Here is a 24,768-nt window from a genome sequence, read left to right on the forward strand (position 1 = left end):
ATTAAATGAAAGAAGAAGACGCCGCTCAGTCGCGTGACCCTCTGTCACATGACACCTTCCGGTTCCAGGCTGCTAAGCTAAGCTAAGGCGATGGCAGCTTTCCTTCAGTGGAGAAAATTCGTTTTCTTTGATAAAGACACGGTGAAGGACCCGGTGGACAGCGGGAAAGACTTCGTCCTTCCGAAGGGAATATCGGTGTGCGACTCTGGCCGGGGTCACATCGTTTTAGGAGATATCCTTTAACGACAGTTGAGCTAATGTGATGCTATGTGGCTAACAGCTACTGCTAACCACAACAAGGCAGAATGAGCAGGTGGGAACAGGTAAACTGAGGTTCTGTGTTTAGAATTCTGTGTTCTGAACTGAGCTGGGAAAATCTCCAGTCCTGGTGTTTTTCCCCGCATCACACCGGCAAAGTTTAGTTTAATGTCAGTGTGAGTCTGCACCGTGACATGACTGCTAACCAGGGACTCACCTGTCCAGTCACTCAAACTCACTGATTCACCTGAAAGGAACCTTCTACACCTCCAGAGGTCCACGAGCCACATTACATCCTGTCCGAGGCTGATTCCAGGAAGATGCTTTATTCTCAGACCTGCACAGAGTAGCACAATACATGAAGCACTGAACTAACTGAACTGGGATCAATAATCTGGGTTGACTAACTGAACTGGGATCAATAATCTGGGTTGAATAACTGAACTGGGATCAATAATCTGGGTTGAATAACTGAACTGGGATCAATAATCTGGGTTGACTAACTGAACTGGGATCGATAATCTGGGTTGAATAACTGAACTGGGATCAATAATCTGGGTTGAATAACTGAACTGGGATCAATAATCTGGGTTGAATAACTGAACTGGGATCAATAATCTGGGTTGACTAACTGAACTGGGATCGATAATCTGGGTTGACTAACTGAACTGGGATCGATAATCTGGATTGGCTTCTTTATTTAAACACTGCAGAAGTCAGAAACATGACAAGTCAAAAGAAGATGAGCGATGAAGTGAAAGGAAGAAACACTGATGATAGAAACTAAAGGTGCGTTAATCTCATGTTTATCTCATGCCCCGCCCCCTAAATCACCGAGCCATGAAGATGATGAAGTTCCGCGTCCTGCAGAGATATCTGTCCTTGACCTCTGACCTCTCACATATGGATGGGAAGATCTGGCTTCTGACGCGCTCCCTGCAGCTGACTCCGTTTCAGGCCTACAAGTTGCGGGTGACTCACCTGTACCAGCTGAAGCAGCACAGCATCCTGGTGTCGGTGGGCCAGGATGAGCACGGGATCAACCCTGTGGTAGGACCAGGAAGAACTCGGGTTACTTCAGGGGGAGATGACCTGACCTGCAGAGCAGCACTTTGTGAAAACCTTATTCCTGTAGTTGATCACAATCATGGTGATATAGTTGTTTCCTGATTGAGCAGGCCTGTGCAGGGCCTCAGCAGGTTTAGTGGTTTTCCATCTGGACCTGGTCCAATGTGGTCTTGGTATGAAACAAGGATTAGTGATAGCTCCTCTCAGTATTTTAACAAATAGAATAAAGGTTTTACAAATTCATACTGGTTGTTGAGCAGAGTTCATGTGTTACTTCAAATGTCTAAAATATTCTGACATCAATACATAACAACACTTTTTCCCTTAAAGTTCTCCTCCTCCTCCTGTTCTCCTCCTCCTCCTCCTCCTCCTGTTCACCTCCTCCTCCTCCTGTTCTCCTCCTCCTCCTGTTCACCTCCTCCTCCTCCTGTTCTCCTCCTCCTCCTGTTCTCTCCTCCTCCTCCTCCTCCTGTTCACCTCCTCCTCCTCCTGTTCTCCTCCTCCTCCTGTTCACCTCCTCCTCCTCCTGTTCTCCTCCTCCTCCTGTTCACATCCTCCTCCTCCTCCTGTTCTCCTCCTCCTCCTCCTGTTCACATCCTCCTCCTGTTCACCTCCTGTTCTCCTCCTCCTGTTCTCCTCCTCCTCCTCCTCCTCCTCCTTTTCTCCTCCTCCTCCTGTTCTCCTCCCCCTCCTGGTCACCTCCTCCTCCTCCTCCTGTTCTCCTCCTCCTCCTCCTCCTCCTGGTCTGGTCGGTCCAGAAACCTTCAGTATTCTAAGTTTCTAGCTCCTCCTTGATTTTCCTCATTTGAATATTGGATCATAGGAGCTACATTCAGAATCTGCTGTGTCTGTGTGAGCTGGACTGGCTCCGCCCACACATGCCCATCTTGGGAAGAGGAGGAAGTACTTCCTCTCGTGGTGCCATGTGCCAGAGCAGAGCTGCCTCTTTGTGGGAGGAGTCAAAGGGAGGGCCTACCTTGATTAGGATTGGCTAAACAGACACTATACAGGGTTTGATTCTGATTGGCTGGTTGGAGCAACACACTTTTTAAAACCTGAAACAAGCCAGGGACAGAGAGGACAGACTGTCTTCACTTCTGGGACGTCAGTCCAGGTATGGGGACGAGTAGTACTGCTGGAGAACCTTCAGAAAGTGGATTTAGCAGAATATGAGCCTTTAACTTTCCTCTTAACTGTCGAATCAGAAGCGAACTTCCTCCTCACACTGTGGATGTTTTCATGAAGCTTCACACTGTGGATGTTTTCATGAAGCTTCACACTGTGGATGTTTTCATGAAGCTTCACACTGTGGATGTTTTCATGAAGCTTCACACTGTGGATGTTTTCATGAAGCTTCACACTGTGGATGTTTTCATGAAGCTTCACACTGTGGATGTTTTCATGAAGCTTCACACTGTGGATGTTTTCATGAAGCTTCACACCGTGGATGTTTTCATGAAGCTTCACACTGTGGATGTTTTCATGAAGCTTCACACTGTGGATGTTTTCATGAAGCTTCACACTGTGGATGTTTTCATGAAGCTTCACACGGTGGATGTTTTCATGACGCTTCACACTGTGGATGTTTTCATGAAGCTTCACACTGTGGATGTTTTCATGAAGCTTCACACGGTGGATGTTTTCATGACGCTTCACACGGTGGATGTTTTCATGACGCTTCACACTGTGGATGTTTTCATGAAGCTTCACACTGTGGATGTTTTCATGAAGCTTCACACTGTGGATGTTTTCATGAAGCTTCACACGGTGGATGTTTTCATGAAGCTTCACACGGTGGATGTTTTCATGAAGCTTCACACGGTGGATGTTTTCATGAAGCTTCACACTGTGGATGTTTTCATGAAGCTTCACACTGTGGATGTTTTCATGAAGCTTCACACCGTGGATGTTTTCATGAAGCTTCACACTGTGGATGTTTTCATGAAGCTTCACACTGTGGATGTTTTCATGAAGCTTCACACGGTGGATGTTTTCATGACGCTTCACACGGTGGATGTTTTCATGACGCTTCACACTGTGGATGTTTTCATGAAGCTTCACACTGTGGATGTTTTCATGAAGCTTCACACTGTGGATGTTTTCATGAAGCTTCACACGGTGGATGTTTTCATGAAGCTTCACACCGTGGATGTTTTCATGAAGCTTCACACGGTGGATGTTTTCATGAAGCTTCACACTGTGGATGTTTTCATGAAGCTTCACACTGTGGATGTTTTCATGAAGCTTCACACGGTGGATGTTTTCATGAAGCTTCACACGGTGGATGTTTTCATGAAGCTTCACACTGTGGATGTTTTCATGAAGCTTCACACTGGATGTTTTCATGAAGCTTCACACTGTGGATGTTTTCATGAAGCTTCACACGGTGGATGTTTTCATGAAGCTTCACACTGTGGATGTTTTCATGAAGCTTCATACCGTGGATGTTTTCATGAAGCTTCACACTGTGGATGTTTTCATGAAGCTTCACACGGTGGATGTTTTCATGAAGCTTCACACTGTGGATGTTTTCATGAAGCTTCATACCGTGGATGTTTTCATGAAGCTTCACACGGTGGATGTTTTCATGAAGCTTCGCACTGTGGATGTTTTCATGAAGCTTCACACTGGATGTTTTCATGAAGCTTCACACTGTGGATGTTTTCATGAAGCTTCACACTGTGGATGTTTTCATGAAGCTTCACACGGTGGATGTTTTCATGAAGCTTCACATGGTGGATGTTTTCATGAAGCTTCACACTGTGGATGTTTTCATGAAGCTTCACACTGTGGATGTTTTCATGAAGCTTCACACTGTGGATGTTTTCATGAAGCTTCACACGGTGGATGTTTTCATGAAGCTTCACACTGTGGATGTTTTCATGAAGCTTCATACCGTGGATGTTTTCATGAAGCTTCACACGGTGGATGTTTTCATGAAGCTTCGCACTGTGGATGTTTTCATGAAGCTTCACACTGGATGTTTTCATGAAGCTTCATACCGTGGATGTTTTCATGAAGCTTCACACGGTGGATGTTTTCATGAAGCTTCGCACTGTGGATGTTTTCATGAAGCTTCACACTGGATGTTTTCATGAAGCTTCACACTGTGGATGTTTTCATGAAGCTTCACACTGTGGATGTTTTCATGAAGCTTCACACTGTGGATGTTTTCATGAAGCTTCACACTGGATGTTTTCATGAAGCTTCACACTGTGGATGTTTTCATGAAGCTTCACACGGTGGATGTTTTCATGAAGCTTCACACTGTGGATGTTTTCATGAAGCTTCATACCGTGGATGTTTTCATGAAGCTTCACACTGTGGATGTTTTCATGAAGCTTCACACGGTGGATGTTTTCATGAAGCTTCACACTGTGGATGTTTTCATGAAGCTTCATACCGTGGATGTTTTCATGAAGCTTCACACGGTGGATGTTTTCATGAAGCTTCGCACTGTGGATGTTTTCATGAAGCTTCACACTGGATGTTTTCATGAAGCTTCACACTGTGGATGTTTTCATGAAGCTTCACACTGGATGTTTTCATGAAGCTTCACACTGTGGATGTTTTCATGAAGCTTCACACTGTGGATGTTTTCACTGAGCCTCATTGTCTCATTCCTCAGGTCAAAGTGTGGAACCTAGACAAGAGAGACAGTGGAAATCCTCTGTGCACCAGGATCTTTCCTGCGATCCCTGGGAACAAACCCACTGAAGTGTCGTGCCTCAGCGTCCATGAGAACCTGAACTTCATGGCCATCGGTGAGACTCTGGCAGGTGCCGCTGTAGAACCCCTCTGTCTCTCCGGCTGACAGGACGCTCTGTGTTTGACAGGTTTCACCGACGGCAGCATCGTCCTGACGAAAGGCGACATCACCAGAGACCGGCACAGCAAAACTGTGAGCCTGCATGAAGGAAGCAGCCCCGTCACCGGGCTCACCTTCCGCCAAGTGGCCAAAGTGACTCACCTGTTTGTGGCCACGCTGGAGAAAGTCCATGTAGGAGCTTCCTGCCGTCGTCTTCACTTCTTCTTCTGGCCTCCGGCTCACGGCTCCTCTTCCTCCTCTTCCTCCTGTACCCAGTGCTACACCCTGTCCGTCAAAGACTACCCCCGCCTGGAGCTGGACTCCCATGGCTGTGCTCTGCAGTGCTCCTCCCTCACCGACCCGTCCCAGGACTCCCAGTTCATCGTGGCCGGAGACGAGTGTGTGTTCCTGTACCAGCCGGACGAGCGCGGGCCCTGCTTCGCCTTCGATGGACACAAGCTGCTGGCCCACTGGCACCGCGGCTACCTGCTGCTCCTCACCCAGGAAAGGAAGTCACCCAGCAAGTAGGAACTCACTGAACACCAGAGGGTCTGGTTCTGCAGGGTCTCTGGTCCTAGAGTCCCTATAGAGTCACTACAGAGTCACTACAGAGTCACTAGTGTCTCACTACAGTCACTAGAGTCCCTACAGAGTCCCTACAGAGTCACTAGAGTCTCACTACAGAGTCACTAGTGTCTCACTACAGTCACTAGAGTCCTTACAGAGTCACTAGAGTCTCACTACAGAGTCACTAGAGTCTCACTACAGAGTCACTAGAGTCCCTACAGAGTCCCTACAGAGTCACTAGAGTCTAACTACAGAGTCACTAGTCTCTACAGAGTCACTAGAGTCCCTACAGAGTCTAACTACAGAGTCACTAGTCTCTACAGAGTCTACAGAGTCACTAGAGTCCCTACAGAGTCTCACTACAGAGTCACTAGAGTCTCACTACAGTCACTAGAGTCCCTACAGAGTCCCTACAGAGTCACTAGAGTCTAATTACAGAGTCTCTACAGAGTCCCTACAGAGTCACTAGAGTCTCACTACAGAGTCACTAGAGTCTATTCAGAGTCACCAGAGTCTCTCTGGAGTCACTAGAGTATCACTACAGAGTCACTAGAGTCTCACTACAGAGTCGCACTACCGAGTCTCACTACAGAGTCTCACTAGAGTCTCACTGGAGTCACTACACAGTCTCTACAGAGTCTCTACAGAGTCACTAGAGTCTCACTGGAGTCACTACAGAGTCTCTACAGAGTCACTAGAGTCACTACAGAGTCTCACTAGAGTCTCACTGGAGTCACTACAGAGTCTCTACAGAGTCACTAGAGTCTCACTACAGAGTCACTACAGAGTCACTACAGAGTCACTACAGAGTCACTAGAGTCTCACTACAGAGTCTCTACAGAATCTCTACAGAGTCACTAGAGTCTCACTACAGAGTCACTACAGAGTCACTAGAGTCTCACTACAGAGTCACTACAGAGTCACTACAGAGTCACTAGAGTCTCACTACAGAGTCACTACAGAGTCACTACAGAGTCACTAGTCTCTACAGAGTCTACAGAGTCACTAGAGTCCCTACAGAGTCTCACTACAGAGTCACTAGAGTCTCACTACAGTCACTAGAGTCCCTACAGAGTCCCTACAGAGTCCCTACAGAGTCACTAGAGTCTAATTACAGAGTCTCTACAGAGTCTCTACAGAGTCCCTACAGAGTCACTAGAGTCTCACTACAGAGTCACTAGAGTCTATTCAGAGTCACCAGAGTCTCTCGGGAGTCACTAGAGTATCACTACAGAGTCACTAGAGTCTCACTACAGAGTCGCACTACCGAGTCTCACTACAGAGTCTCACTAGAGTCTCACTGGAGTCACTACAGAGTCTCTACAGAGTCTCTACAGAGTCACTAGAGTCTCACTGGAGTCACTACAGAGTCTCTACAGAGTCACTAGAGTCACTACAGAGTCTCACTAGAGTCTCACTGGAGTCACTACAGAGTCTCTACAGAGTCACTAGAGTCTCACTACAGAGTCACTACAGAGTCACTACAGAGTCACTAGAGTCTCACTACAGAGTCTCTACAGAATCTCTACAGAGTCACTAGAGTCTCACTACAGAGTCACTACAGAGTCACTAGAGTCTCACTACCGAGTCTCACTACAGAGTCTCACTAGAGTCTCACTGGAGTCACTACAGAGTCTCTACAGAGTCTCTACAGAGTCACTAGAGTCTCACTGGAGTCACTACAGAGTCTCTACAGAGTCACTAGAGTCTCTACAGTCACTAGAGTCTCACTGGAGTCACTACAGAGTCTACAGAGTCACTAGAGTCTCTACAGAGTCACTAGAGTCACTACAGAGTCTCACTAGAGTCTCTACAGAGTCACTAGAGTCTCACTACAGAGTCGCACTACCGAGTCTCACTACAGAGTCTCACTAGAGTCTCACTGGAGTCACTACAGAGTCTCTACAGAGTCTCTACAGAGTCACTAGAGTCTCACTGGAGTCACTACAGAGTCTCTACAGAGTCACTAGAGTCACTACAGAGTCTCACTAGAGTCTCACTGGAGTCACTACAGAGTCTCTACAGAGTCACTAGAGTCTCACTACAGAGTCACTACAGAGTCACTACAGAGTCACTACAGAGTCACTAGAGTCTCACTACAGAGTCTCTACAGAATCTCTACAGAGTCACTAGAGTCTCACTACAGAGTCACTACAGAGTCACTAGAGTCTCACTACAGAGTCACTACAGAGTCACTACAGAGACACTACAGAGTCACTAGAGTCTCACTACAGAGTCACTACAGAGTCACTACAGAGTCACTAGTCTCTACAGAGTCTACAGAGTCACTAGAGTCCCTACAGAGTCTCACTACAGAGTCACTAGAGTCTCACTACAGTCACTAGAGTCCCTACAGAGTCCCTACAGAGTCCCTACAGAGTCACTAGAGTCTAATTACAGAGTCTCTACAGAGTCTCTACAGAGTCACTAGAGTCTCACTGGAGTCACTACAGAGTCTCTACAGAGTCACTAGAGTCACTACAGAGTCTCACTAGAGTCTCACTGGAGTCACTACAGAGTCTCTACAGAGTCACTAGAGTCTCACTACAGAGTCACTACAGAGTCACTACAGAGTCACTACAGAGTCACTAGAGTCTCACTACAGAGTCTCTACAGAATCTCTACAGAGTCACTAGAGTCTCACTACAGAGTCACTACAGAGTCACTAGAGTCTCACTACAGAGTCACTACAGAGTCACTACAGAGACACTACAGAGTCACTAGAGTCTCACTACAGAGTCACTACAGAGTCACTACAGAGTCACTAGTCTCTACAGAGTCTACAGAGTCACTAGAGTCCCTACAGAGTCTCACTACAGAGTCACTAGAGTCTCACTACAGTCACTAGAGTCCCTACAGAGTCCCTACAGAGTCCCTACAGAGTCACTAGAGTCTAATTACAGAGTCTCTACAGAGTCTCTACAGAGTCCCTACAGAGTCACTAGAGTCTCACTACAGAGTCACTAGAGTCTATTCAGAGTCACCAGAGTCTCTCGGGAGTCACTAGACTATCACTACAGAGTCACTAGAGTCTCACTACAGAGTCGCACTACCGAGTCTCTACCGAGTCTCACTACAGAGTCTCACTAGAGTCTCACTGGAGTCACTACAGAGTCTCTACAGAGTCTCTACAGAGTCACTAGAGTCTCACTGGAGTCACTACAGAGTCTCTACAGAGTCACTAGAGTCTCTACAGTCACTAGAGTCTCACTGGAGTCACTACAGAGTCACTAGAGTACAGAGTCACTAGAGTCACTACAGAGTCTCACTAGAGTCTCACTGGAGTCACTACAGAGTCTCTACAGAGTCACTAGAGTCTCACTACAGAGTCACTACAGAGTCTCTACAGAGTCTCTACAGAGTTACTAGAGTCTCACTGGAGTCACTACAGAGTCTCTACAGAGTCACTAGAGTCACTACAGAGTCTCACTAGAGTCTCAATGGAGTCACTACAGAGTCTCTACAGAGTCACTAGAGTCACTACAGAGTCTCACTAGAGTCTCAATGGAGTCACTACAGAGTCTCTACAGAGTCACTAGAGTCTCACTGGAGTCACTACAGAGTCTCTACAGAGTCTCTACAGAGTCACTAGAGTCTCACTACAGAGTCACTACAGAGTCACTACAGAGTCACTAGAGTCTCACTACAGAGTCACTACAGAGTCACTAGAGTCTCACTACAGAGTCTCTACAGAGTCACTACAGAGTCACTAGAGTATCACTACAGAGTCACTAGAGTCTCACTACAGAGTCGCACTACCGAGTCTCTACCGAGTCTCACTACAGAGTCTCACTAGAGTCTCACTGGAGTCACTACAGAGTCTCTACAGAGTCTCTACAGAGTCACTAGAGTCTCACTGGAGTCACTACAGAGTCTCTACAGAGTCACTAGAGTCTCTACAGTCACTAGAGTCTCACTGGAGTCACTACAGAGTCTACAGAGTCACTAGAGTCTCTACAGAGTCACTAGAGTCACTACAGAGTCTCACTAGAGTCTCTACAGAGTCACTAGAGTCTCACTACAGAGTCGCACTACCGAGTCTCACTACAGAGTCTCACTAGAGTCTCACTGGAGTCACTACAGAGTCTCTACAGAGTCTCTACAGAGTCACTAGAGTCTCACTGGAGTCACTACAGAGTCTCTACAGAGTCACTAGAGTCACTACAGAGTCTCACTAGAGTCTCACTGGAGTCACTACAGAGTCTCTACAGAGTCACTAGAGTCTCACTACAGAGTCACTACAGAGTCACTACAGAGTCACTACAGAGTCACTAGAGTCTCACTACAGAGTCTCTACAGAATCTCTACAGAGTCACTAGAGTCTCACTACAGAGTCACTACAGAGTCACTAGAGTCTCACTACAGAGTCTCTACCGAGTCACTACAGAGACACTACAGAGTCACTAGAGTCTCACTACAGAGTCACTACAGAGTCACTACAGAGTCACTAGTCTCTACAGAGTCTACAGAGTCACTAGAGTCCCTACAGAGTCTCACTACAGAGTCACTAGAGTCTCACTACAGTCACTAGAGTCCCTACAGAGTCCCTACAGAGTCCCTACAGAGTCACTAGAGTCTAATTACAGAGTCTCTACAGAGTCTCTACAGAGTCCCTACAGAGTCACTAGAGTCTCACTACAGAGTCACTAGAGTCTATTCAGAGTCACCAGAGTCTCTCGGGAGTCACTAGACTATCACTACAGAGTCACTAGAGTCTCACTACAGAGTCTCACTACAGAGTCGCACTACCGAGTCTCTACCGAGTCTCACTACAGAGTCTCACTAGAGTCTCACTGGAGTCACTACAGAGTCTCTACAGAGTCTCTACAGAGTCACTAGAGTCTCACTGGAGTCACTACAGAGTCTCTACAGAGTCACTAGAGTCTCTACAGTCACTAGAGTCTCACTGGAGTCACTACAGAGTCACTAGAGTACAGAGTCACTAGAGTCACTACAGAGTCTCACTAGAGTCTCACTGGAGTCACTACAGAGTCTCTACAGAGTCACTAGAGTCTCACTACAGAGTCACTACAGAGTCTCTACAGAGTTACTAGAGTCTCACTGGAGTCACTACAGAGTCTCTACAGAGTCACTAGAGTCACTACAGAGTCTCACTAGAGTCTCAATGGAGTCACTACAGAGTCTCTACAGAGTCACTAGAGTCACTACAGAGTCTCACTAGAGTCTCAATGGAGTCACTACAGAGTCTCTACAGAGTCACTAGAGTCTCACTGGAGTCACTACAGAGTCTCTACAGAGTCTCTACAGAGTCACTAGAGTCTCACTACAGAGTCACTACAGAGTCACTACAGAGTCACTAGAGTCTCACTACAGAGTCACTACAGAGTCACTAGAGTCTCACTACAGAGTCTCTACAGAGTCACTACAGAGTCACTAGAGTATCACTACAGAGTCACTAGAGTCTCACTACAGAGTCGCACTACCGAGTCTCTACCGAGTCTCACTACAGAGTCTCACTAGAGTCTCACTGGAGTCACTACAGAGTCTCTACAGAGTCTCTACAGAGTCACTAGAGTCTCACTGGAGTCACTACAGAGTCTCTACAGAGTCACTAGAGTCTCTACAGTCACTAGAGTCTCACTGGAGTCACTACAGAGTCTACAGAGTCACTAGAGTCTCTACAGAGTCACTAGAGTCACTACAGAGTCTCACTAGAGTCTCTACAGAGTCACTAGAGTCACTACAGAGTCTCACTAGAGTCTCACTGGAGTCACTACAGAGTCTCTACAGAGTCACTAGAGTCTCACTACAGAGTCACTACAGAGTCTCTACAGAGTTACTAGAGTCTCACTGGAGTCACTACAGAGTCTCTACAGAGTCACTAGAGTCTCTACAGAGTCACTAGAGTCACTACAGAGTCTCACTAGAGTCTCAATGGAGTCACTACAGAGTCTCTACAGAGTCTCTACAGAGTCACTAGAGTCTCACTACAGAGTCACTACAGAGTCTCTACAGAGTCACTAGAGTCACTACAGAGTCTCACTAGAGTCTCTACAGAGTCACTAGAGTCACTACAGAGTCTCACTAGAGTCTCACTGGAGTCACTACAGAGTCTCTACAGAGTCACTAGAGTCTCACTACAGAGTCACTACAGAGTCTCTACAGAGTTACTAGAGTCTCACTGGAGTCACTACAGAGTCTCTACAGAGTCACTAGAGTCTCTACAGAGTCACTAGAGTCACTACAGAGTCTCACTAGAGTCTCAATGGAGTCACTACAGAGTCTCTACAGAGTCTCTACAGAGTCACTAGAGTCTCACTACAGAGTCACTACAGAGTCACTACAGAGTCACTAGAGTCTCACTACAGAGTCACTACAGAGTCACTAGAGTCTCACTACAGAGTCTCTACAGAGTCACTACAGAGTCACTAGAGAGTCTCTACAGAGTCTCACTAGAGTCTCACTAGAGTCTCACTAGAGTCTCACTACAGAGTCACTACAGAGTCACTACAGAGTCACTAGAGTCTCACTACAGAGTCACTACAGAGTCACTACAGAGTCACTACAGAGTCACTACAGAGTCACTAGAGTCTCACTACAGAGTCACTACAGAGTCACTACAGAGTCACTACAGAGTCACTACAGAGTCACTAGAGTCACTACAGAGTCTCTACAGAGTCACTAGAGTCTCACTACAGAGTCACTACAGAGTCACTAGAGTCACTACAGAGTCTCTACACACCACAGTTTTAGGCAGCCGCCGTCATTTGGACGGTCAATGTTTGGAAAAGAGTCAGAAAATAGCATCCATGTTGCTCAAAGCCTCTAAAATATCTATATAATGTCCATCACTACTTGTCATCGTCTAATTTTGCTTGAATTAATCTTTTTTCGCCAAAATATAGCGAATTATCGGCTCGAGTAAACAACTCACTACTGAATTCTGGTTTTTATTATGCCCAGTAACGAGCAACGTGATTGGTTAAGTGATACCACGTGGTCTATACGTTTGAAAGGCGGCCTCTGATTGGTTCCTAATTCTCTGACTCATTCTGATGCGTTCAAATGCTGAAGCAGAGAGCAGGAACTTTCTTCCCAAGATGTTGAGGAATAATATCTACAGACTATCTATACACCTAAATCGATCTCATCTTTAATTTCCTAAATGTTGCCACCTGTTTAGATAACTCCACACCATGCTTTCATTGGAGAATAAAATATTCTTTGTTGTGAAAATGTAGATTTTGATCTAAGTATTGACAATCATGCTGGTTCCTTCACCAGTTTAATTCAGTGTGACTGACGTTCTAAAGTGTTGGACTGAACTATAGGAGGCCTGCAGAGAACCAAGAAGATCTAATGTTCTATTAAAACTAATGAGAGGAGAAGAGAAACTAGTTCACTGTTCAGAGTCTCCAGCTGCTCAGGCCAGGCTGCAGGGGGGGGCAACGTGGAACTACAGGGGGAAGAAACAAGGACATGTAGAGGAGTTTGGAGTGAGGGGAGTCAGGGACAGGGACAGGAGCAGGGACAGGGACAGGAGCACTGACAGGCGCAGGGACAGGTACAGGGACAGGGACAGGTACAGGGACAGGAACAGGGACAGGAGCAGGGACAGGTACAGGGACAGGGACAGGAGCACTGACAGGCGCAGGGACAGGCGCAGGGACAGGAGCAGGGACAGGGACAGGAGCACTGACAGGCGCAGGTACAGGGACAGGAGCAGGGACAGGAGCGGGGACAGGAGCAGGGACAGGTACAGGAACAGGGACAGGAGCAGGGACAGGAGCAGGGACAGGTACAGGGACAGGGACAGGAGCACTGACAGGCGCAGGGACAGGTATGGGTGAAATACATCACCAATGAAAAGAAGCTATTACCTTAAAAGAAAAAAGACACATTTTTAAGTATATTGGAATCATCAGCAAAACTGTCCAGGAGAAAAGTAAATATTTTACTGTTAAGAAGCAAAATCTACACGTCACAATGTAGTATTTAGTCCTGAATGTATTGGAATGCACCGTTTAAGGTCTATCTCTTTCTGTTTTATTTAAATGTCTCCTCCTCTGTCTCCTCCTGACTCCTCCTCTGTCTCCTCCTCCTGTCTCCTCCTCTGTCTCCTCCTCCTCTGTCTCCTCGTCTCTCATTCTGTCTCCTCCTCCTACCTCCTCCTCTGTCTCCTCGTCTCTCATTCTGTCTCCTCCTCCTGTCTCCTCCTGTCTCCTCCTCTGTCTCCTCCTCCTCTGTCTCCTCCTGCTCCTGTCTCCTCCTCTGTCTCATCCTGTCTCCTCCTGCCTCCTCCTCCTCTGTCTCCTCGTCTCTCGTTCTGTCTCCTCCTCATGTCTCCTCCTGTCTCCTCCTCTGTCTCCTCCTGCATCCTCCTCCTCCTCTGTCTCCTCCTCCTGCCTCCTCCTCCTGTCTCCTCCTGCCTCCTCCTCCTGCTCCTGTCTCCTCCTCTGTCTCATCCTGTCTCCTCCTGCCTCCTCCTCCTCTGTCTCCTCGTCTCTCGTTCTGTCTCCTCCTCATGTCTCCTCCTGTCTCCTCCTCTGTCTCTTCCTCTGTCTCCTCCTCCTCTGTCTCCTCCTGCATCCTCCTCCTCCTCTGTCTCCTCCTCCTGCCTCCTCCTCCTGTCTCCTCCTGCCTCCTCCTCCTGCTCCTGTCTCCTCCTCTGTCTCATCCTGTCTCCTCCTGCCTCCTTCTCTTCTGTCTCCTCCTCCTCTGTCTCCTCCTGCATCCTCCTCCTCCTCTGTCTCCTCCTCCTGCCTCCTCCTCCTCCTGCCTCCTCTTCTGTCTCCCCGTCTCTCGTTCTGTCTCCTCCTGCCTCCTCCTCCTCTGTCTCCTCGTCTCTCGTTCTGTCTCCTCCTCCTGTCTCCTCCTCTGTCTCCTCCTGCGTCCTCCTCCTCCTCTGTCTCCTCCTCCTGCCTCCTCCTCCTCTATCTCCTCCTGTCTCCTCCTCCTCCTCCTGCCTCCTCCTCCTGCTCCTGCCTCCTCTTCTGTCTCCTCCTCAGAGAAGCGTTTGGCAGCAGGGAGAGCACCTCCTCTGACAAGCAGCTGCTCACCATCTACGACCTGGACAATAAGTTCATTGCTTCCAGCTCCTGGTTTGAAGATGTGATCGACGTGGTGGCGGAGTGGGGCTCCTTCTACATCCTGACCAGAGACGGGAAGATGTTGGTCCTGCAGGAGAAAGACACGCAGACCAAGCTGGAGGTCAGGTCTTTATAAGGTCTACATGAGAGAACATGACTGAAAGTACCAGGAGCTTTAGGACCACAGTGTTTGGTTCCTGTTATTATTATTAGATTCCTATGAAGCGTGAGTATCTGCTGCCATTCAAGTTTGATAGAGACAGAAAAGATGTCCACTGAAGGTGAAACATGAAGACGTGAGGTTCAGTTTCTGTCTGGAGCTTTAAGGGAAAGCACATTGACCAGGTTGAAGGTCCACTGTGTTTGCTTGTAGCTGCAGTACTGAGACTACAGAAAAGAGCCAGTGTATTGAAAAGCCTGATGAAAGCAGAAGGCTGGCTGACTGTTGGCTTCATGGTGAGGATGACCTCCATGTTCCTCCTGCTAGATGCTCTTTAAGAAGAACCTGTTTGTGATGGCCATCAACCTGGCCAAGAGCCAGCACCTGGACAGCGACGGGCTGTCGGAGATCTTCAGGCAGTACGGCGATCACCTGTACCTGAAGGGAGACCACGACGGAGCCATCCAGCAGTACATCCGGTAACCAGCTCCCACTTTCACTCCTCCTCTTCTCAAACCATCTCAGTGTTTGCTAACACTGAGTGGTTTTGCAGCACCATCGGCAAACTGGAGCCGTCGTACGTCATCAGGAAGTTCCTGGATGCCCAGAGGATTCATAACCTGACGGCCTACTTACAGGCTCTGCACAGACAGTCGCTGGCCAACGCAGACCACACCACGCTGCTGCTCAACTGCTACACCAAGCTGAAGGACAGCTCCAAGCTGGAGGAGTTCATCAAGGTGAGGACGGCGGTGCCCGGCTCCCTCAGGGCCTCGATGGAGGAAAACGTCTTCACACACTGTGTTTCTGCAGAGCAGTGAAAGTGAAGTGCACTTTGATGTGGAGATCGCCATCAAGGTTCTGCGGCAGGCGGGCTACCACAGTCACGCCGTCTTCCTGGCTGAGAAGCACAGGCACCACGAGTGGTACCTGAAGATCCAGCTGGAAGATCTTAAGGTGAGTGAGTCTTAAACTGCAGGAGTCAGGCTAACAACTGTATGAAGGAAGGCTGCGGGATGTCGTGCTGTGGAGTCTTACGACCAAGAGACCATTTGTGATCAATACAAACTCTGAGGTCTAAAGCTACAGTCCCACCACGGTACGGTACGGTACGGTATTGCACGGTACGGTACAGTACGGTACAGCTTACCCAGACATAACTCTGTCGCTGGGTCCCACCGCAGAGAATACTGTTAAAATGTTGGTGGGTTGTGAACGACACAGTAATGTCACGTCATTACCCAACGGTAGTCGGGTGAACAATGTGGAGGAGGCGGAGCTGCAGCTCAGGAGGCGGAGCTGCAGCTGTGAGCCTCCGTTCTCTGTGACACAATATAGACTTTCTCCTTGTGAACAGCAGCGTGGACGCTGAAGCTCCGCCCCTCCTGTCACTGAGTGGAGCGTCTGCACCTCGTCTGAACACCAGGGGGCAGTGGAGCACCACATTTCAATAAACTAGTTCACTAAACAACCAGTGAGCAAGTATGAGAAGAACAACACTGGGATATATACGGCGAGGAGATATTTAAATATTGCTGCTTGTCCAGATTGACGATCGTCACTGACCAATCAGCAGACGGCTGCATTGTGGCTCCGCCTTCTGGAACCGTACCGCAGTGCTAGCTACCTCAACGGTGATGAATAATCATAAAATTCAGCGGTTAGTCTTTCTGTACCATCCACAACTGTTGTCAGTGGAGACGCAGGAGAACCCGCCCCGTTCCGTCCAGGACAAACAACATGGTGGGACGGAGGCGTCGCAGTGCTCTTTCTCTTGCCCCGCAGCTCCCGACTTACCGATGGTAGATGGTGAGATGGTGGAGAGTCATCAAGGTTTCCCATTCTGTGTGCTCACAGACTCTATTCATGTTTAATCAGATCCCTCCAATAAGAACAGCAGAGTCAGTCTGTTCCTGGGAGGCAAGCCGTCTGATTGGCTGAACAAGAGCTGAGAAACACAAACTGTTCAGTCTGTGGTGATGATGATGATGATGATGATGATGATGATGATGATGATGATGATGATGATCATCATCATCATCTCATCAGGGTTCTTCTGATTTTTTAAATCACTCTCCCACTCTCCTCAACACTTTCAAAGTTTGTTGCTTCTGCAGCTGATTTTTGTACTCTGAAATATCTAAACACAAAGTATTTAAGTTACTGCTTAAAGTTTTTACAGTGGTTTTACTGAGACCTGCAGTTCTCAGACCAGAGGTTCGTTTTGTGCTTCATAAATGTTTCTGCTTTCAAGTCCTCACAAGCCGACAGCCTCAGTAAGCAGTAGGAGGGACGACACCTTTTCTTTGGGTTAGAAACCGTCACACATGTTGTTCATGAGAAGTTTAGGAAAGAGTAATGTGTTCCGAGTGAAGGTCAGTGATGTTCTAAAGCTTTGGGGTCGACTGAAAGTCACATAAAGGCAGCATCACTTCTCCTCAATCACTGATCTCCTCCTCCTCCTCCTCCTCCTCCTCCTCCTCGCTCAGAACTACCAGGAAGGTCTGCGTTACATCGGCCGCCTGCCCTTCGATCAGGCTGAAAGCAACATGAAGCGATATGGGAAAACCCTGATGCACCATGTCCCTGAAGGCACCACGCTGCTCCTCAAGGGCTTGTGCACCAACTACCAGCCCAGAGGAGACTCCGGGGGAGGGGAGGGCCTGGACAGAAGCCGGCTCAACAAGGTCAGCATCTCCTCTTGTGTGTGTGACGGTTTGTGGAACGTTCATGTCTTCAGTTACCATTTCAAGCAGACGGTGAGGTCCTCTCTGACCCTCCTGCTCTCCTTCGTCCTTCAGGCCAATTCCGAGGAGTTCATCCCCATTTTTGCCAACAATCCTCGGGAGCTGAAAGCCTTCCTGGAGCACATGATCGAGGTGGACCCCCGTTCTCCACAAGGAGTGTACGACACCCTGCTGGAGCTGCGGCTGCAGGACTGGGCCCACGAACAAGACCCCCAGGTGAGAGCAGCACCAGCCAAACACTGAAGACCCTGAATTCAGCCGGTCAGCCTGCTTCTTGCTTCCTGTTTCCAGAGGAAGAAGGTCCTTCAGGGTGAAGCCGTGTCCCTGCTGAGGAGCGACAACACGGTGTTCGATAAAGCCCTGGTCCTCTGTCAGATGCACAACTTTAAAGAAGGCGTCCTCTACCTGTATGAAAAGGGCAAACTGTGAGTACAGCGTCTGTAGGGTTTATCAAGCCTCCTTTCTGGACCCGCCCTAAACCCTAACCCTTTCTGGACCCCCCCTGAACCCTAACCCTAACCCTTTCTGGACCGGCCCTGAACCCTAACCCTAACCCTTTCTGGACCGGCCCTGAACCCTAACCCTAACCCTTTCTGGACCCGCCCTGAACCCTAACCCTAACCCTTTCTGGACCGGCCCTGAACCCTAACCCTAACCCTTTCTGGACCGGCCCTGAACCCTGACCCTAACCCTTTCTGGACCCGCCCTGAACCCTAACCCTAACCCTTTCTGGACCGGCCCTGAACCCTAACCCTAACCCTTTCTGGACCCCCCCTGAACCCTAACCCTAACCCTTTCTGGACCGGCCCTGAACCCTAACCCTAACCCTTTCTGGACCGGCCCTGAACCCTAACCCTAACCCTTTCTGGACCCCCCCTGAACCCTAACCCTAACCCTTTCTGGACCGGCCCTGAACCCTAACCCTAACCCTTTCTGGACCCCCCCTGAACCCTAACCCTAACCCTTTCTGGACCCGCCCTGAACCCTAACCCTAACCCTTTCTGGACCCCCCCTGAACCCTAACCCTAACCCTTTCTGGACCCCCCCTGAACCCTAACCCTAACCCTTTCTGGACCCGCCCTGAACCCTAACCCTAACCCTTTCTGGACCGGCCCTGAACCCTAACCCTAACCCTTTCTGGACCCGCCCTGAACCCTAACCCTAACCCTTTCTGGACCGGCCCTGAACCCTAACCCGCTGACACGCAGTGTGTCTTTCTGTTTAATACACACATTAGATACCAGAGCTGGTAATAATGGGAAGGTGAGATAAAACATTTCTGCAGAACTCCACGGTGCTGTGAACGTTTCCTCTGGCGGTGCAGCTCCATGCTGTCCATTCAAACATCAGGAAGAGTCTTAATGTCCAGTTTGTTGGAGCTTCGTGATTTTAGTTTCACTTGATAATGTGGTTTTCTGCTCCAGGAGAGGACGTGGACGTCTTTGAGAGTTAGGATTCCTTCTTACAGATGACTGACCTCAGTCAGTAGAAGATTCTGTCACGCAGGTTTCAGGCTGAACAATGTGTCAGCCTGTAGGAATGTAAAGGATTAAACACTAAATATCCTTCCAGTATAAAGGTTTTAATTTCAATTTAGAGTGTTGCTGGATAAAGTCCAGTTGTCATCAGCTGGAGCTCTTTACTTTTTCTGACTGGAAAACAAGGTGAGCACCAGAGGAACCATCAGTTCATTAAGAAAGATCTTAAATGTCATTGAAATCAAAAGTTATTTACGTTTGAATCGCAGTACAATTCAATTCCTTTTGTCTTCCACACCGGCGTCCGTACCGCTTCTTACCCTGAACTGAGCCACTTACTGAGTCAAACCCTGGATTATTGAAGTCTAATCAGGTTTATTACGCTCCTGTGATCTAAAGATGCTTTAATTATCCATTTAAAATAAAGTCTCTTCTAAAGGTGAAAACACAACAGTATTTGCATGATTATGAGAAGTTGTTGATCATGGTCACTTGCCTTATAAAGGGTCATTCTTCTCCTCCTCCTCCTCTTCCTCTTCCTCCTCCTTCTCTTCCTCCTGGGTTTAACAACAGTTTGCACCCATAAAGTAGCATTAGCGCCCCCTGCTGGTTCTCTCTATCCACATTGTTTCCCACTGCTCTGTAAAATGAGTCGGTTGTGCTGTTCCACATGTGGCAGTGAGGACGGTGTGTGTGTGTGTGTGTGTGTGTGTGTGTGTGTGTGTGTGTGTGTGTGTGTGTGTGTGCAGCTACCAGCAGATCATGCACTACCACATGCAGAACGAGGAGTACAGTAAGGTGGTGGAGGCCTGCCAGCGGTTTGGAGAGCAGGAGGTCTGCCTGTGGGAACAGGCTCTGGGTTACTTCTCCAGGAAGGAGGAAGACTGCAAGGCCTTCATCAGTGAGGTTCTGCAGCACATCGACCGCAACAACCTCATGCCTCCACTGCTCGGTCAGTCTGGGCTCTGTGTCTCATGCTCTGTTTCTCACCGCCTGTGTCTCATGCTCTGTTTCTCACCGCCTGTGTCTCATGCTCTGTTTCTCACCGCCTGTTTCTCATGCTCTGTTTCTCACCGCCTGTTTCTCACCACCTGTTTCTCACCACCTGTTTCTCAGGCTCTGTTTATCATGCTCTGTTTCTCATGCGATGTTTCTCATGCTCTGTTTCTCATGCCCTGTTTCTCATGCTCTGTTTCTCATGCTCTGTTTCTCAGGCTCTGTTTCTCATGCTCTGTTTCTCATGCTCTGTTTCTCACCGTCTGTGTGAAGCAGGGAGATGATGACCTGTGTTCCTCTGCAGTTGTTCAGACTTTAGCTCACAACTCCACGGCCACGCTGTCGGTCATTAAGGACTACCTCATCAACAAGCTGCAGAGGGAGAGCCAGCAGATCCAGGACGATGAGCGTAAGATCCAACAGTACCGCGAGGAGACGGCTCACCTGCGCTCCGAGATCCAGGAGCTGAAAACCAGGTGAGACTGGGTCCCGGTCCTGGAGCGCACGCTTCATGTTCCCCACGCAGCCACTGCCTTCACCACGCTGTTTCCACAGTGCCAAGATCTTCCAGAAGACCAAGTGTAACATGTGCAACAGCCCGCTGGAGCTGCCCTCCGTCCACTTCCTGTGCAGCCACTCCTTCCACCAGCACTGCTTCGACAGCTACGCCGAGAGCGAGGCCGAGTGCCCCACCTGCACCCCGGAGAACCGCAAGGTCATGGACATGCTGCGGGCTCAGGACCAGAAACGTGACCTGCATGACCACTTCACCAGACAGGTAATCCCTCCATCACCTCATCCCTCCATCACCTCATCCCTCCATCACCTCATCCCTCCATCACCTCATCACTCCATCACCTCATCCCTCCATCACCTCATCCCTCCATCACCTCATCACTCCATCACCTCATCTCTCCATCACCTCATCACTCCATCACCTCATCTCTCCATCACCTCATCCCTCCATCACCTCATCCCTCCATCACCTCATCCCTCCATCACCTCATCACCTCATCCCTCCATCACCTCATCCCTCCATCACCTCATCCCTCCATCACCTCATCACTCCATCACCTCATCCCTCCATCACCTCATCCCTCCATCACCTCATCCCTCCATCACCTCATCTCTCCATCACCTCATCCCTCCATCACCTCATCTCTCCATCACCTCATCCCTCCATCACCTCATCCCTCCATCACCTCATCACCTCATCCCTCCATCACCTCATCACCTCATCCCTCCATCACCTCATCACTCCATCACCTCATCCCTCCATCACCTCATCCCTCCATCACCTCATCCCTCCATCACCTCATCTCTCCATCACCTCATCCCTCCATCACCTCATCTCTCCATCACCTCATCCCTCCATCACCTCATCCCTCCATCACCTCATCACCTCATCCCTCCATCCCTCCATCACCTCATCCCTCCATCACCTCATCCCTCCATCACCTCATCCCTCCATCACCTCATCCCTCCATCACCTCATCTCTCCATCACCTCATCCCTCCATCACCTCATCCCTCCATCACCTCATCTCTCCATCACCTCATCCCTCCATCACCTCATCACTCCATCACCTCATCCCTCCATCACCTCATCCCTCCATCACCTCATCACTCCATCACCTCATCTCTCCATCACCTCATCACTCCATCACCTCATCCCTCCATCACCTCATCTCTCCATCACCTCATCTCTCCATCACCTCATCACTCCATCACCTCATCACTCCATCACCTCATCCCTCCATCACCTCACCCCTTCATCACTCCATCACCTCATCCCTCCATCACCTCATCACTCCATCACCTCATCCCTCCATCACCTCACCCCTTCATCACTCCATCACCTCATCCCTCCATCACCTCATCACTCCATCACCTCATCACTCCATCACCTCACCTTTGTGTGAAAACAAAATCTGTTAAACCTGCTTTGTGGCTAAAGAATGAATTTTATATCAGAAACATTTCAGACAGCCGCTCTACAGGAACGTGATTTCAGGGATTTGGTCAAGTTTCATTTATTAAGTGAAAGTTAGCAGCAGCAACTAGAACCCCACCTGGAGCTGAGGTGGAGCTGAGGTGGAGCTGAGGTGGAGCTGAGGTGGAGCTGACGGAAATTAAACTAATCCAACTCTATCAGTCTCCTCTGGGAAATTCCTTTGTTTGACCAATCCTGTTTCTAGGACGAGGAGCTGCTGGGGTCAGGGGTCATGCTCAGGTACCCACAGCAGAGACGTGTCAGCTGTGGGATTCCAACTAGAGACCTACCCATCCCCAGTTTGCTTCTCTAACCTCCAGGCCTCTACTGCCCCCAGTGGTTCCCAGCATAAATCCAGCCATAGTGAAGCTGCTCTAGTGGGAGGAGCCAGCTGCCATAGTGAAGCTGCTCTAGTGGGAGGAGCCAGGCGTCATCCTGAAGCTGCTCTAGTGGGAGGAGCCAGCTGTCATAGTGAAGCTGCTCTAGTAGGAGGAGCCAGCCGTAGTGAAGCTGCTCTAGTGGGAGGAGCCAGCCATAGTGACGCTGCTCTAGTGGGAGGAGCCAGCCATCATCCTGAAGCTGCTCTAGTGGGAGGAGCCAGCCGTCATAGTGAAGCTGCTCTAGTGGGAGGAGCCAGCTGTCATAGTGAAGCTGCTCTAGTGGGAGGAGCCAGTCATAGTGAAGCTGCTCTAGTGGGAGGAGCCAGGCGTCATAGTGAAGCTGCTCTAGTGGGAGGAGCCAGCTGTCATAGTGAAGCTGCTCTAGTAGGAGGAGCCAGGCGTCATCCTGAAGCTGCTCTAGTGGGAGGAGCCAGCCATCATCCTGAAGCTGCTCTAGTGGGAGGAGCCAGCCGTCATAGTGAAGCTGCTCTAGTGGGAGGAGCCAGCTGTCATAGTGAAGCTGCTCTAGTGGGAGGAGCCAGCCATGGTGAAGCTGCTCAAGTGGGAGGAGCCAGTCATAGTGACGCTGCTCTAGTGGGAGGAGCCAGGCGTCATCCTGAAGCTGCTCTAGTGGGAGGAGCCAGGCGTCATCCTGAAGCTGCTCTAGTGGGAGGAGCCAGCCATCATCCTGAAGCTGCTCTAGTGGGAGGAGCCAGCTGCCATAGTGAAGCTGCTCTAGTGGGAGGAGCCAGCCATCATCCTGAAGCTGCTCTAGTGGGAGGAGCCAGGCGTCATAGTGAAGCTGCTCTAGTGGGAGGAGCCAGCTGTCATAGTGAAGCTGCTCTAGTAGGAGGAGCCAGCCGTAGTGAAGCTGCTCTAGTGGGAGGAGCCAGCCATAGTGAAGCTGCTCTAGTGGGAGGAGCCAGCCATCATCCTGAAGCTGCTCTAGTGGGAGGAGCCAGCCGTCATAGTGAAGCTGCTCTAGTGGGAGGAGCCAGCTGTCATAGTGAAGCTGCTCTAGTGGGAGGAGCCAGCCATGGTGAAGCTGCTCAAGTGGGAGGAGCCAGTCATAGTGAAGCTGCTCTAGTGGGAGGAGCCAGCTGTCATAGTGAAGCTGCTCTAGTGGGAGGAGCCAGCTGTCATTGTGAAGCTGCTCTAGTGGGAGGAGCCAGCCGTAGTGAAGCTGCTCTAGTGGGAGGAGCCAGTCATAGTGAAGCTGCTCTAGTGGGAGGAGCTAGCCATGGTGAAGCTGCTCTAGTGGGAGGAGCCAGCTGTCATAGTGAAGCTGCTCTAGTGGGAGGAGCCATCCATGGTGAAGCTGCTCTAGTGGGAGGAGCCAGTCATAGTGAAGCTGCTCTAGTGGGAGGAGCCAGCTGTCATAGTGAAGCTGCTCTAGTGGGAGGAGCCAGTCATAGTGAAGCTGCTCTAGTGGGAGGAGCCAGTCATAGTGAAGCTGCTCTAGTGGGAGGAGCCAGCCGTCTGCTCCAGGTAACGTTTCCTCTGCAGGACGATCTGCTTCGCCGTCTCCATCACATTCTTCTTCTCTTCCAGCTGCGCAGCTCCAACGACGGCTTCTCGGTTGTGGCCGACTACTTCAGCCGAGGAGTTTTCAACAAGCTGACCCTGGTCACCGACCCGCCGGGCAGCAAGAGTCTGGAGGTCAACCTGCAGAGAGACCTGGTCCACACCAAGAGGACCAGCTAGAACTGCATCACCCCGCTGCTGCACCAGCGCCGCCCTGCTGGTCCATCACCCCGCTGGTGCAGCAGCGCCATCCTGCTGGTCCATCACCCCGCTGGTGCAGCAGCGCCGCCCTGCTGGTCCATCACCCCGCTAGTGCAGCAGCGCCGCCCTGCTGGTCCATCGCTCTGCAGGTGCAGCAGCGCCGCCCTGCTGGTCCGTTGCATGCTTCACACACAAGCCGTACAGTTTGAAGCCGGCGGTTCGCTGAGTGTCTGTGGTTCAACCGTCCATCAAGATTAAAAGTCAAGAAACTGCTTGAGGGTTAAAATGTGAATAAATCCATGATGCTTTCTTGCTTTAATGTGGAAAAGGTTTTGATCATGTTGTCTCATATGCTTAAGTAGTTGTATTATTGATTTTTCCTTTAGTTTCCGATACGCAGAATTCTGGATTAGGGGGCTTGGGGGGACGTAGGCGGAGCTCAACAGTTAAAAGGGGCAATAACCAAACATACACAACCTGAATGTGGTCAACCGCCACTTTAAATGTTAAAATGAGGATTTCCTTACAGTAAATATTAA

General features: G+C 49.5%; 1 protein-coding gene across 1 annotated transcript in view; it reads left to right on the forward strand.

The window, feature by feature from the left end:
• vps11 (VPS11 core subunit of CORVET and HOPS complexes) overlaps nt 1–24,768 on the forward strand; it is a 25,443-nt gene continuing 675 nt past the window's right edge. The window contains exons 1-16 of the mRNA XM_080482578.1: nt 1–232; nt 1,160–1,308; nt 4,955–5,090; nt 5,163–5,326; nt 5,411–5,658; nt 14,671–14,872; nt 15,239–15,390; nt 15,465–15,651; nt 15,725–15,868; nt 17,401–17,598; nt 17,713–17,874; nt 17,950–18,083; nt 19,886–20,088; nt 20,437–20,608; nt 20,688–20,910; nt 24,056–24,768. The exon at nt 24,056–24,768 is cut by the window's right edge and continues 675 nt beyond it. Of these exons, the coding sequence (XP_080338704.1) occupies nt 91–232; nt 1,160–1,308; nt 4,955–5,090; nt 5,163–5,326; nt 5,411–5,658; nt 14,671–14,872; nt 15,239–15,390; nt 15,465–15,651; nt 15,725–15,868; nt 17,401–17,598; nt 17,713–17,874; nt 17,950–18,083; nt 19,886–20,088; nt 20,437–20,608; nt 20,688–20,910; nt 24,056–24,208 (2,769 nt within the window). The 5' untranslated portion in view covers nt 1–90 and the 3' untranslated portion in view covers nt 24,209–24,768. The remainder of the gene's footprint in view (nt 233–1,159; nt 1,309–4,954; nt 5,091–5,162; nt 5,327–5,410; nt 5,659–14,670; nt 14,873–15,238; nt 15,391–15,464; nt 15,652–15,724; nt 15,869–17,400; nt 17,599–17,712; nt 17,875–17,949; nt 18,084–19,885; nt 20,089–20,436; nt 20,609–20,687; nt 20,911–24,055) is intronic.

Source organism: Lipophrys pholis (genome assembly GCF_963383615.2).
Source record: "Lipophrys pholis genome assembly, chromosome: 16".
NCBI classification, from domain to species: domain Eukaryota; kingdom Metazoa; phylum Chordata; class Actinopteri; order Blenniiformes; family Blenniidae; genus Lipophrys; species Lipophrys pholis.